This window comes from Elephantulus edwardii, unplaced genomic scaffold (genome assembly GCF_000299155.1).
Source record: "Elephantulus edwardii isolate Elephantulus edwardi_28Jun2011 unplaced genomic scaffold, EleEdw1.0 scaffold00071, whole genome shotgun sequence".
In the NCBI taxonomy this organism is placed as follows: domain Eukaryota; kingdom Metazoa; phylum Chordata; class Mammalia; order Macroscelidea; family Macroscelididae; genus Elephantulus; species Elephantulus edwardii.
Window position 1 is genome coordinate 3,627,028 of NW_006399821.1, and position 12,948 is coordinate 3,639,975.

Here is a 12,948-nt window from a genome sequence, read left to right on the forward strand (position 1 = left end):
CCATGGACTTGTTTGAAAATGTAAATTGCAACATAGTAATTTATTTTTAATTTGTAGTTGGATGTTGTGGACCAAACGCCAGAAAGTGTTTCTGAAACCTGACGTTAAAGTGCCTGAAACTTTAAATTGTGCTTTTTTTCATTATAAAAGGGAAACTGTATTAATCTTATTTCTATCATCCTTTTCCCCCTCTATGTTGAACATATTTCATTTGTTTATTAATAAATTGCCATTCAGTTTGAATGAGACTTATATGTCTGGATACTTTAATAGAGCCTTAATAAGAGAAAATACTTCCAAGATAAAACACTAGTAAATTGTCTATTCTCCACCTAACTCTGGATTATGGAGAAATCCTCTGAGCTTCCCTGTCAAATTTCACATAACCATATGTTCTTGTTTAGCTCTCCCCCCCCCCCCCGCCCCCCTTGCAGCATCTTCTGCAAAATGTATAATTAGCTTGCTTTGGTGACTAGTAAAAAGACCCTAAATAGGTCTGAGCTGACATATAAACAATTTTCTCAATAATGGTAGAACCTGAGTTGGAAACAAAACTGTGAGTTGGTAGTAATGGCTGGACAGTGAGGGTATGCACACAGAAAGTGTCCACCGTGGGCCTGCAGACCCCACATGGGGAGATCGGCCCTTGGTCTCACTTATAAAATCATGTCCCTTACTCTCCCCTGTGAACAGATGCAGAAGAAACGCTTTGTGTTAATTTCAGTCCTTTCTAAGAAGAAATTTTAACCCGTGTTTAAGTGAATGTATATAAGTCATCGGCATGTACAGTCTTTCATGTATTACATACAAGGATTGACTTATTTTAATTTTTTAATATACTGTGGGTTGGAAAGGGATATTTAATCTTTGGTAAACTATTTTAGAAGATGTGTTTGTAGAACAATTGTTCTTTAAAGCCTTAAAGCAATATAACAAAAAGGCCAGAGAAAAGGGCAGACATTTGTAGTGTAGGCGGTTTCTTTTCAAACCCATTTTTCTTGTTAATTTACAGTTAAACCAAGGGGCAATCAGAATTGGCCCTCCCCTTTGTAAATAACCCAGGAAATGTAATAAATTCATTATCTGGAAGGTAATCTGCCCTGTCAGTCAGACTTTGGGGAGATGGCGATTTGATTACAGACACTTGCAGGCCTTTCAGTTTGTTTTCGAGATAATACAGTTTCCTGCTATCTGCCGCTCCTATCTAGACGCAACACTTAGCAGTAATTGCTGTTGCTTGTTGTCAAATTTTGATTATTGTTAAAAGATTGCTGCAAATAAATACACTCTAATTTCAGTCAAAACCGGCTTTCCGTGGCTTCTGATTCGTCCGGTCTTCTCCCGCAGAGCTGTAATCCAATCCCTGCGGCGCCCGCGGGGACGCGGGGCGAGGAGCCTCAGCCCGGCGCCTCCCGGCGGGGATGGGAGCGGCCCGCGCGCCTCGGGGCTCGTGCCTCTTGCGCTCGGGGGAGCCTGCTGTGGAGGCGGGATGTGACCGTATGGCCTGGGCGCCGGAGAAGGATGTGCCCCTTGGACATCGCGGCTGACCCCAGGCCTGGTGCGGGCGCGGGACCGAGTGACCCTCGGCTCGCTGAGGGGCCAATTCTGCTCCGCGGCGGGCCTTCCTCCCCGCGGCGCGCAGCCGGATGCCGCCCGGGACGGGGACGCCGCGCCCGGACGGCAGAGCTCTCTGTTAATTAGCTTTAATTACCGTCGCGGCCTGGTGTCCGGCTTCTGTTTGTGTTTGCGCTCTCCATCCTCCCGCGCCCACGCCCCAGCCCCAAACCCCTCCTCGTCCGAGCCCCGTTGTTGTCTCTGGCTGCCCGAAAATACCTTGTTGGAGAAACACCAGGCACAGGAGAACCTTGGGGGTTTGGGAGGCTCAGTCACTGGTGAAGACGCGGTGGCAGGGAAATGTGCTCTGAGGCTGGCGGGGAGTACCAGGGCGCGCAGCCGGGCCAGCACTAGGCCCAGAAAAGCCTGCTTTCCCTCCTCAGGCCAAGGGGCACCTGGTGGGCTGGTGCCTTTCCGCTTTCTAGTACCCGAAGTTCCTTTTGTTCCAGGCCCAGCCTGCGATTATTAACTCATCACTCGTCGCCCTTGTGGGGGGACATGCGCGTGTGCCGGAGAACTGCCAGGGTGGGCAGATCAGGGCTCTTGCTCACAAGCGACAGCGCTCCGGGGCCTTCCCAGCTCAGCTGCGCCCTCAGCTGCGCTGTGGCATCTAGCCCTCGCGCGTTCTGCGTCTCCACCGGGTGCTAGGGCATCAGGGACAGCAGGGCCCAGAGGTCTCCAGAGGCGGCCCTGGGCTTTCCGTGCGGTGACAGCATCCCTGCCTGGCTTGCGAGGTCACTTTAGGGAGCTCACTGATGATACCGAAAGGCTGGAGAGGGCAGTCGTTGGGCATAGTGGAGGCAAGGGAGCCCTGGCTGTGTGTTGGGGCGCTTCGTGTCTGTGACTTTCCTGGTCCCTTCCAGCATCGGCCTTGGCTTGGAGGGCCCTGGGACAGCACCGCAGCCTCCAGCGCTGGCCTTCGAGTCTGTCCTTAGCATGCAATCCGGAGTGAGTGTGCGTCTAGACACCGCTGCGAGGGGACAGCATCAGTCTGGCTCCCAAAGCCTGCCTTAAAGGCTCAGGGTGTGAGTGAGTAGATGGGGAACCCTTTTGGGGCCTAGGCATGAAGACTGAGTGCTCTTGGATTGTCTTTGTCAGGCCACATTGCCTGAGGATAGAGAAGGCCCACAGGTGAGCAGGACGCTGTGAAGACTTGACAGCGCCTGTTGTTAATGTGTACACACTCACAGAGGGACTTTCTCAACAACTTGGTAGCCCTCTCGTCCCAAGTGTGTAAATGAGGCGTTTGGACGTGTAGTTTGAAAGATGGTGTCTATGATTATACATGTATGGAGATAGCAGTTGCTGCTTCTGTATGAGTTGGTTACATAATGATTCAGATACAGTAATGGTTCAGAGGCTATGTTAGAATGAAAAGTCAGTTCTGTACATTATTCAGATTTTTAAAATGCGTGCAGGGAGCTCTGATGGCCTAGTGAGTAAAGTGTTGAGCTACCAATCCAAAGGCAAGTGGTTTGCACCCACCAGCTGCTACTTGGGAGAAAGACAGATACCCATGCAATGTACAGTTTCTGAAAACTTGCTGGAGGCTTAGCTGTGGGTGGGTTCTTATTCCAGCCAGCAGAGAGTGATGATAAGTATCTATTTCCCTGCTTGCATTATAGTTGCTTTGAGATCCTTATATCCAACTTAAGAAAAACTAGCTCCAGCTAAAATACAGAAGCGTTTGCTCATTCTTTTTGCATTTGCACGTTGACTTGCACTTTTTTGGCATAAGGGTTATTCTTCTGTAAAGTGTTCACGTTTGGTTAGAAGGAGAATTTAAGGAAAAACTCTTGAATAGCGTAATTAATGGTACATTTGGAGATTAACTTCTGTGAAAAGCTTTAAGATAATGAGGCATTTTGTGTTTTACGTAGCAGGAGGTACATTTTTCCCCCCCTCTTAGTAATTTGTACTATGAACTGAGAAAGGCCGGAATGTGACGTGTCCTGTAAAGACTCGCACAAGTGTAGGAGCGATTGCTGTTCTCCAGGGTTGTGCAGTAAGCAGGCCTTTTCCATCAGGCTGTGTGCATTTCACAATCTATCATTTGGTGCAGTTTGTGTCAGTAATAATCGATGTTAGCTGAGGAATAAGGCTCAATTGTGCTGGTGGCCCATAAGCTCTGGGCTGTTTCCTGCAGGGTCGGCAAACAAGGGCCAGAAAACAAGAGGGCAGTTGTAGCTCTGTTGGCTCCCCTGACTTTGATAGGTGAGAAAAGGACTTTTGCTTGCCTGCCACTTAAAGGGTCCAGTTTTTAAGGTAGCAGGCCATTCGCTTTGTTCTTGATGGTACAAGAGGCCTGGAGCTTGTACTGAGCTGGGCTGAGCTGTGACCTGGGCAGGGAGGACAGCTGGGCTGGGGCAATAGCATTCTCCAGCACTCCCACATACACCCCATCTCCAGGCTCTGTGGGACCAGGGTGCCAGGGTGATGTCCAAGTCCTTCCAACATGCGCCCTGATACCTCTGTGTATGAGGGTCTTCACTGCTATGCCCAGCTATGCTTCCCCTCTATTCGGCTTGTTGGCTCCAAGGCTGCCTCACTGCCCTGATCATCCAGATTCAGACCAGGTGGGCTCATAATCTCATTAGCTCTCCCCATCCAGGGCAGAACCAGGGTAGCTTTAGGAGCAAGACAGAACCTTATCCCAGGTCACCATTCTTCAGCCCAGCAACAGCTTGAGGAGTGAGGAAGGGCCTCGGAGGACATGAGAAACTCTAACCCCACTGAGACAGGCAGTAGGCCACAGCTCTGAGAATCAGAGGCCCGGCAAGTGAAGGGTGACTTATTAAGACAGTGGCCAGGTCGAAAGATAAAAACTCCCACTCCACTCTTGATTTGCCATGGGGCTATGAATGCCAGCTGCAGAATGCCCACTTTCTAAATGCTCTTGTTTCAATTCAGGCAGGAAGCTCCCTGGAAAGATCTTTTGTTGATAGCATCTTCATGTCATCGTCTTTGGTTTGGAGCTCCATCTTCATAGCTTTTGTGGTCTGATCTGTATTCCGCTCTCCTCCCCTCTTTGAAGGGTGAAGCCAAGGTAATTACTAAATTATTCATTGTCTTTGTCCTGTGGGGACCCTGGTGGTACAGTGAGTTAAGAGTTGGGGTGCCCCAGGAAAGGTCCTCGCATCTGCTCCGGTAAAGAGTCAGTCTTAAGAATCCTATGGGAAAGCTCTATATTTTATAGGGTTACTTTGAGTCACCATCCACAGGATGACAGGGTTTTGTTTTCCATGCCTTTTATCTCTCTGGTCCTGTCACCCCCTCATGTCTCCCCACACCTCTACAGAAGACCTTAGGGACCCCCGTTTTCTCCCTAATGTCCCATTCTCAGCTTGTGGGGGCCTCTGCAGTGGCCTGTTTGCCCACACTGTACTGGGCTTCTGGGGCCACAACTTGCAACGTGCGTACTGCTTCCAGGCTGTGTCTGGCCCTGGCCAGGCCGTCGACTTGGGGAGCAGGCTGGGCAGCGCTGCTGAGCTGCTGGGGCAGGCCCTAGGTCCGATCCAGTAGAAAAGGCACAATATTTAATTAAATGAATTCCAGCTCCAAGAATCATACTGGGGAATGAAAGCTGCTTCTCCACAAACCTCCTCAATGTGATTAAGAGTGGAAAATTGAGCAAAATATACCATGTCCGCCTTATTGGAGACCAGAAAACGGTGTGGAGGGCACCCAGCGAACTGAGGACTTTTGTTGCGTGCCTTTCCCAACTCACTCTGGCTCCAAAGAAAGCCTCTGTTTTATATTATTTTTTTTTGTTGTTTACTTGATTTTTTCCCTCACTGATTTCAAATTTGCAGCATATTGAGCGTATTATAGGAGACGCAGTAGGATCTGGAGTGTGCTTGCATCTAGGCCTGTGTGTGACAGAGAAGGGCTTCCACTTGAGCTGGAGAAGACCTGGGTCTGCTGGGGGGTGGCACAATTGCTCCAAGCTCAGAATGTCTGCGTCAGCTGTCCGAGTGGGGACGGTGATCAGCAAGCCTAGCAGAGCCTCCACAGACACTGCCATTTCCATGTAGAACCCTCTCTTCTCCCAGAGCAGCAGCTGCTGCTTCTGGTCCGACTGAAGCTTCCTCTGGTCCGACTGAAGCTTCCTCTTGTGCTGGGAAACCTTGGTGTCTAGATGAGCAGTTCTGACTGCCAGACATCCCTGCTCACCCCCTCCCCAGCTGGCCTTTTAGGGTCACCCCATTTGGCCCTTAAATCAACACAGCTTGGTATGACTTCAGTGGGCAAGGTAGAGCCATTTGTGAGGGAGGCGAGCAGCAGCGGGTGGCCAAAACGTCTTAGCCCAGGGGCAGGGACTTATGCCTTGGAATGTGGGAGTGGGCAAGGCAGGGGGTTATGAGAGTGGGGACAATTTAGGTGGAGAGCGAGCGACAGATTGAAAAGCACCCCATTACCCACTCCAGGGGAAACAAGCAGGAAAATCAACACATTTAGCGCCCTTAACTCCTTGGCCCAATGCATTTCCTTGTTTCAGAGCAAGTCTTTGGGCTTGGTGGTCAGAGTCCCTGGGTAGGGCTCTCTGGGGTAGGGGTCTCTTAACGCAAATGTATAAACCAGACAGGATGGGGGCCAATTGTTTGGAGAGACAGGACTTCCAAACATCTGTGAGTGGAGGGAAAATAAGAACTCTTTTGTTCGAGTTGAGTGGTGGCTGCCGCAGGTCTCTAGGCTGTGGAAGACCCATGTCGGAGACCTCTCCGTTTGGGCGCTGGCCCTGTGCAGGGCATAGGGGATCAGAGCCATCTGTGGGGCGCAGAGGACCAGGAGACCAAGGTCTCGGGGTGCAGGTGATCACAGCCGCACGCTGTGGCCCAGCTGGCACCCCACACATGGTCCTGTGTCCCCTGAGCTTGGGCTCTCTGGCAGGTTCTACCCTAGGGCCCTGTTCAGGCCTGGCTTTGCCTTGGGCTGCAGTGGTCCCAATGGAGCAGGCGCTGCCCGGACCCACCAGGCTGGGAAGAAGGTCCCTTTCCCACAGCGAAGGGTGAAGGTGACAGGGCTCTGTAGGCAGCAGAGTTCCCAGGAGGAGACAGCAGGGCAATGTTGCTCATTCTCTGGGCTGGTGATGAATGAGGTGACATTGCCCAGCAGTTACGCACTCACCCAAAGGCTCCGACTCTACCAGGATAGGGCCTCAGTTCTCCCCCGCTCTGTTGCCTGGCCCAGCATGCCAGGACAGGGACACAACAGGAAAGCATCGCCAGAGAGCCCTTCCCGGCCAGCTTCCTCACCATAAAAAGCCAGCCTCCAGCCGAGGTCCTGACCTCTTCCAAATATACATTCTCCGCCACTGCTGGGCTGCACTGCTTTCTCCCGTCTGGCTGGGCCTGGTCCTGGAGAGGCCATGGCAGCCGCTTTCTCCTGTCCATGGGTACTGAGCACCTGGGATATCAGCAGGGCATCTGGAGGGGGATCTGCTCTGGTATGGGGAAAAATGAGGTGAGGTCCAAGGGCGCCTTGGTCTCTGCATGGTCAATTCTCAGCCCTCACAGTGAGCACCTAGCAGGCACCTGGCTCCTGAGTTTAGGGGTAAATCCTGTGGATGTGGGACTGGGACCCCAGACACTACAATTGGGGAGAGAGGTGGAGTGTGACAGCCATGTCCATCTGGGGGTGGGCTCACTGGGTGTCCAGGTGGCAGCAGGTAGTAGAGGGCCCCTAGCTGTGCAGACTCAGGGAGCAAAAGACACAGTCTCAGTAGCAGCGGGGTGCAGGGCTCCAGAAACAAGGCAGGGACTGTGAGGAGCCAGACTAAACCAGGCCTTGATCCTGTGTGCTTGAAAAGGGATGAGACACTCAGACTGCACCCCTTTCCTAGAAGCATTTGTGTTCTAGTGTCCCCATTTGTTCAATTTGACAACTCAGTGATTAAAACCCAGAATTTCTGCAGAGTTTCCAGTGTTATGCTGGATGTGTAAATTTGTTTTAAAGCTCCCCCTAATTCCCCCTTCAGAAACAATGCTTTGTAAAAGCTGGGCTGGCACTTTCCCCACAGCCCTCCCTGTGGCCTGCAGCCCCCATGCAGGGCAGGCCACCAGGGATGGGTGTTTAGGGTACTTGGGTTCCTGAAGGCACATCTTCACCCAGAGAAAGCAAACCAGGCACCTGGGGTGCTGGAGCCTTTTTCTTAGGGTTTAGAGAGTTCTTTGTCCACAGTGAATTGAAGGGTATTATTTTAAAATGAAAATATGAATTGGTGTCTGCTGCTAGGGTCCTGAGGCACACTGGTGGCTGGTGGTGTTGTGGAAACCCAGGCCACACTTGCCTGGGCCAATACTGCTGCCATCTTGGTGGGATCAACCTTGTTGGGTCAAAGCAGCACTGATACACGTCCTTTAAAGTTATCAGCAGCCAGTCCTCTAGAGCCCTATCCCAGAGCAGCTTTGAGGTATGAGGGGTTTAGCTGCTAATCCCTCCAAGACAAAGGACACCAGATACAAAGGACACCCTGCTGGATTCTGGCAAGCAGGTGAGTTGAACAGTGAGACTGCATGGTAAACCAATACCTGCAAGTCTTGTCCCTTCTCGGAAGAAGAAGACTGCTTTATCATATTTGTGTGTACTGAGTGCTTATGTCGAATGAAAAAAATTGAAAGATCGGATACTTCATCACAACTAAAAGCAACAGTCAACAAAAGAGATGAGAAAAATAAGTTCACAGATACTGAGATGACATTTAAGAAAATCTTTAATAAGAAATGTCTTGAAGGACATCCAAATTATACTCTCTCAGAGCACAGAAAGATTGACACAAATCTGTTCTTTTTCTTCTTTTAAACCTCCACCCACTGTTATCAAGGGTGCTAGAATAGAGAGAAGGTTGAAACTGAAGATACCTTTTTGTTTCCTTCAAAACCTTGATGTTCCAATCCATTTTGAGAATTAGAATTTTAAATCATGGATCCCCTTGCGTCACAAAAGCCTGTGCCTCACATCTCTCCTGCTCCCACTGAGCTGATCATGGTGGAGAGATGCTACTGCAGTCCCAATGCCTCACAGGAGAAGGGTGGTGGGCTCAAGTGACCTACTGGCAGGGTGTGGGCAAAAGGGCACAGTGTACCCATGTGGGCTTGTGTTTGTATTTATGAGTGTAAAAGTGTGAGCCAGTTCATGCCAGAGTTGTGTTTGCAAGTACGTGTGTTTGTGTGTGACAGTATAAAGCATCATGTTTGTATGGTATTTGTGTTTGTGTGTGGATATGTGTTTGACATTTGTATTTGTGGACATATGTATATAGTATATGAATATGTTGTTTGTGTGGGGGTATGTGTGCATGTATCTGTGATATGTGTGTATGTATATGTGTGTGACAGTGTAAGACCCCATTTTTGTGACTTGTATTTGTGTGTGGGTATTTGTTTTTATGCATGTTATACTTGTGTGTTTGTGGTGGGCATTTGTGAATGTGTGTGGTTATATGTTTATATGTGTGATAGTTTGTGTGTGGGTGTTTGTGAGTTGTGTATATGTGAGTGTGATATTTGTACTTTTGTGTGGCAATTAAGGTACCATATTTGTGAGTTGTTTGTATGGGTGTTTGTGTGTGGATGTGGATATGTGTGTGCGCTATTTGTGACTATGTGACACTCCATGTGACATGTGTCCTAGTCTCCCAGTCATGGAGGACCAACCTTCAAGGGACCATCTGTTTCCAATTAGCAGCATCCCAAGCGGGGAAGGCTCAGCGGGCTGACTTCTGAGAACCGGGTGGGCGCAGCTCTACAGGCACCCCCCTGCCTCTTGGAAGCTGGAGCCGCCCCTCGCTTTCTCTGTGACCTCCAGCAGCCACACAAAGAGCCCTCTCTCCTTACCGCCAGTCCTGGAGCCTCAGTATCCTCCCCCGGATCATAAACTTGCCTGTGAGACAGTCAGAAATAGCCTCACACACCATCTTGTGCAAGGCAGAGATGCCATTTGCTCTGAAGTTGTACTTTATATTTACTGGAGGAGGGGAGGTGTCCAGACCTGGACTGTTCATGAGCTGCACCTGTACCACTCATGTGTGCCTGCACATATCTTTGTCTTCTGCTGTCCCAGCCATGACACACGTGTGTCAGCATGCTTACCTGCAGATACTTCAGCTCAGGGACAAACACCCGTAAGTCAGGCCCCGGCTGCGTCTGCAGCACTGGATCCCATGATCTCGAGCAGACCTGAACGTCTTTGTGGTAATTTCTAATTATCATGGGGATACTTTAAGGTTCAGCCTGTGTAACAGGTACCTAATGTATATTTGTCAGATGAATAAATGCAATTTAGAATTAGGAACTAATACAGGACTGTAAAAAGTGACAAGTTGTAGACCATTGCAGTATGGCTCTGACTCTTTGGGTAAACAAAAATGATTCACTTACCTTAAAGTTTCTTCAACAAAACAAAACTAAACAAAAGCTTGTTGCCCTTGAGTGAAGGACTCTATAATACAGGGTAGAATATCCCATAGGGTATCCAAAGCTGTAATATTTATGGCAATGAGCTGAAGTGCAGAGGTCAGGTGGGTGAGTGTGGCCTCCCACAGCTTAGCAAACACTTAAGCACAGTTCCACTTGGCATTTTTTTTCTTCTAACCCCCCTCTATTTCTCAGACCATTTTCTGAGGTAGTCAGAGTTCTAGGTACAGCTAGCAATGATGGGATGGGGGATTTACTCTAGTCTGGTAGTATTTATTCTGGTGCTGGTAGAAAACCTTATTGTTCCAGAAATTGGCCAGAGGCGGCCCCCATATACCACCCCCGCAAGCCAGAGGTGGGCTGCAACCCTGTCAAACTGTCTTTTGGAGGGGGTGCGCTTGATAGTCGCTTTGTTGAACTCGAGGAAATTGTTGACAGTAACTTAGCCAGTGCTATTCATAAAAAGGTCGTATTTAATAAGAAAAGAAATAAAATCCGAAGGTCCCACAATTTCAGTTGTCTAAGGACATAATTTTAAGTGAAGTGGATGTGATTAAATCTTGATTTCACAAAACCATTCAAAGGTGGTGCCCATGAAAGGAAAAGTGGAAGCAAGGAGGTCTACTGCCGCAAACCCAGACCGGGGGAGGGGGGTGCTGGCGTCCTCACAGCCAGGAGCCAGTGCCACGCTGTGAGCCCCGCCTCAGGCGTTGGGGTTGTTCTTCATGAGTTCCACGTCTGCGTCCACCATCTCACGCACCAATTCCTGGGGCACCAAAGAGAGTGAGAGATGAGAGGGTTTCCACCAAGATTTTCTAGAACTCACCCTCTCCCGGCAACTCCTTCCCACCTTCCTGCCCCAGGGTCCTGGCCTCCCTGCCTCGGACTGATCCCTTCACCGGCCTCTCTGAGCCCACCTCTGAAGTCCCTTACTTCCCATGTGGAAACTCACATCAAATGTGACCTGGGGCTGCCAGCTGAGCTTCTGCTTGGCCTTGGAGCTGTCACCCTGCAGAAAGTCCTGTGGTGGGGGAAGAGAACACGGGTCAGGTCGAGTGTTGGTGGACTGAGCCCAGGAGGACGCCCCTGCTCCAAGCCCCTGCGCCTGCCTGCTCCCTGTCCCGGGCGCGTACCGGGACAGGCTCTCCTGGGCTTCACCAAGCTCGGAGCCATAAATCCCGGGGCTGCATTAGGTATACACTGCGCAGGCCACTTGAGAACCGTAAAAAGCCATCAATCCTCAACTTGCTCCAGCCGCTCTTCTCCCCGCGTTCCCCTCCCCCAATTGTGTCCTGCAAACTCTTTAATGACTTTTTTTAACATTAAGTTGTCAGGGACGCTACTGTGAGAACTGTTTCAAATTACTGCACTTCTCCAGCTAAAAAAGAGAAGTAAATAAATCACCAGACGGGCGGCTCTCGCCCGCGCGTCACAGTGTGGCACCTCTGGCGAGCGCCCTGCTCCTTGCAGGGCTGTCTCTGGCCACAGCGGACCCCAGCTGCTGGGACTGAGCCACCGTCTACACTGGGGGAGGCGACTCTGCAGTGCGCGGCCCTTCCCGTGCGCCCAGGCGCCTGCAGTCCCAGCGCGAGCCCGGAGCTGGTCGCCAGGCTTGGCCGCCACTTGCTCCTCTAACTCTGGGTTGTCCTGGTGGCTGTCAGCCGCCAGCCACAGCACTGGCCATCGGAAGAGTCCTAGGACGATGGGGCCCCGCAGCCCTGAGCCAGCCGCGCCTTCTGGACACTCGGAAAGAAATGAAACTAAAAATCTCGGGCGCAATAGTTAATGTTCACTGGGGGTCACTACACAGCCTCTCCTTTCCGCCGGTGTGTCAACAGCGCAGGTAAGACCCACATCGTTGATTTCATGACCGACTGCAAAATGCAACCAGCATACCCTAGTGCGTCGCCTGCACGCCGCAGTGGAGGAAGGAGCATGTTTATTTCCATGCGAGCGGAAGGCTGGGCTGAAGCTGCTGAGGCTCCTCTCCTGCCTGGTGGAGAGCTAGACTCTGAGATCAGAGCCGAGGCCCTCTGCCCTCAGCCCTCAGCCCTCAGCCCTCAGTCCTCAGCCCTCAGCACGAGGCAAGCACCCACGCGGCCCACTGCAGCTCCTGCCGGTTAGCTTAGGGGCACCGCTGGAAAGGAAACCGAAGAGAAATAAATGCACCCCTGCCTCAGTCTGCACCTGCGCATTTATCACCACTCTCCGGAGAGAAAGAGGGGAAAAAAGACCGAGATGGGAGTAAGGGAAATAGTTTTTCGTATGCAAATTTATTCATCAAAGAGTGATAAGATCTGAGATCCCAAGACAAAAGGAAGACTGGCAGGTAGCCTGGCACAGGTTTAACTCGAAGCACACGGGATGCACAGCCACACGGCAGACCACCCAGAACACAGAGACTTTGGCTGCAAATGTCTTAGTCCCATCAAATGGTCCAGCAGACAATCAGGCTGGTTCTGAGCTCCCCTGAAGGGTGGTGGAGGCAGGACCCTGAGACAGATGTGGAATGGGAAGGTCTTTTACCTCACAGGTTCAGATTCCACTTTCGAAAACCTGTACCTCTTACTTGAAATCTTACATTAGAAGAGTGCACTCAACAACTCTCATTTTCAATAATCTACCATTATTTTTTAGGCTAGAAGAAATCAAACCCGCTGAAGGCTTTACATTTTATAATCCACTGAAGTACTGATTTCCTTTCCAGAGTGTTTGTAATAGTAAAATAAGTTCTTTCTGCTGGCTCTCACGGCCCATAAGCAGAGTCTTCATGGAAATAGTATATGAAAATGAGTAATTAGCAATTTAACAGAGTGCTAGGTGAAGATACACATGGAAAATAAAACAATTTCTTTTTCCTATTCCCAAAAAAACCTTGTATTTATTTCTCTGACCCTTGTACTTCACTCTTATAGTCATT

General features: G+C 50.2%; 1 protein-coding gene across 1 annotated transcript in view; it reads right to left on the reverse strand.

The window, feature by feature from the left end:
* Window positions 1-10,731: 10,731 nt before the first annotated feature.
* GMDS (GDP-mannose 4,6-dehydratase) overlaps window positions 10,732-12,948 on the reverse strand; it is an 844,904-nt gene continuing 842,687 nt past the window's right edge. Inside the window, exons 10-11 of the mRNA XM_006888703.1 lie at window positions 10,981-11,049; window positions 10,732-10,794 (exon numbers count right to left, since the gene is read on the reverse strand). Of these exons, the coding sequence (XP_006888765.1) occupies window positions 10,732-10,794; window positions 10,981-11,049 (132 nt within the window). The remainder of the gene's footprint in view (window positions 10,795-10,980; window positions 11,050-12,948) is intronic.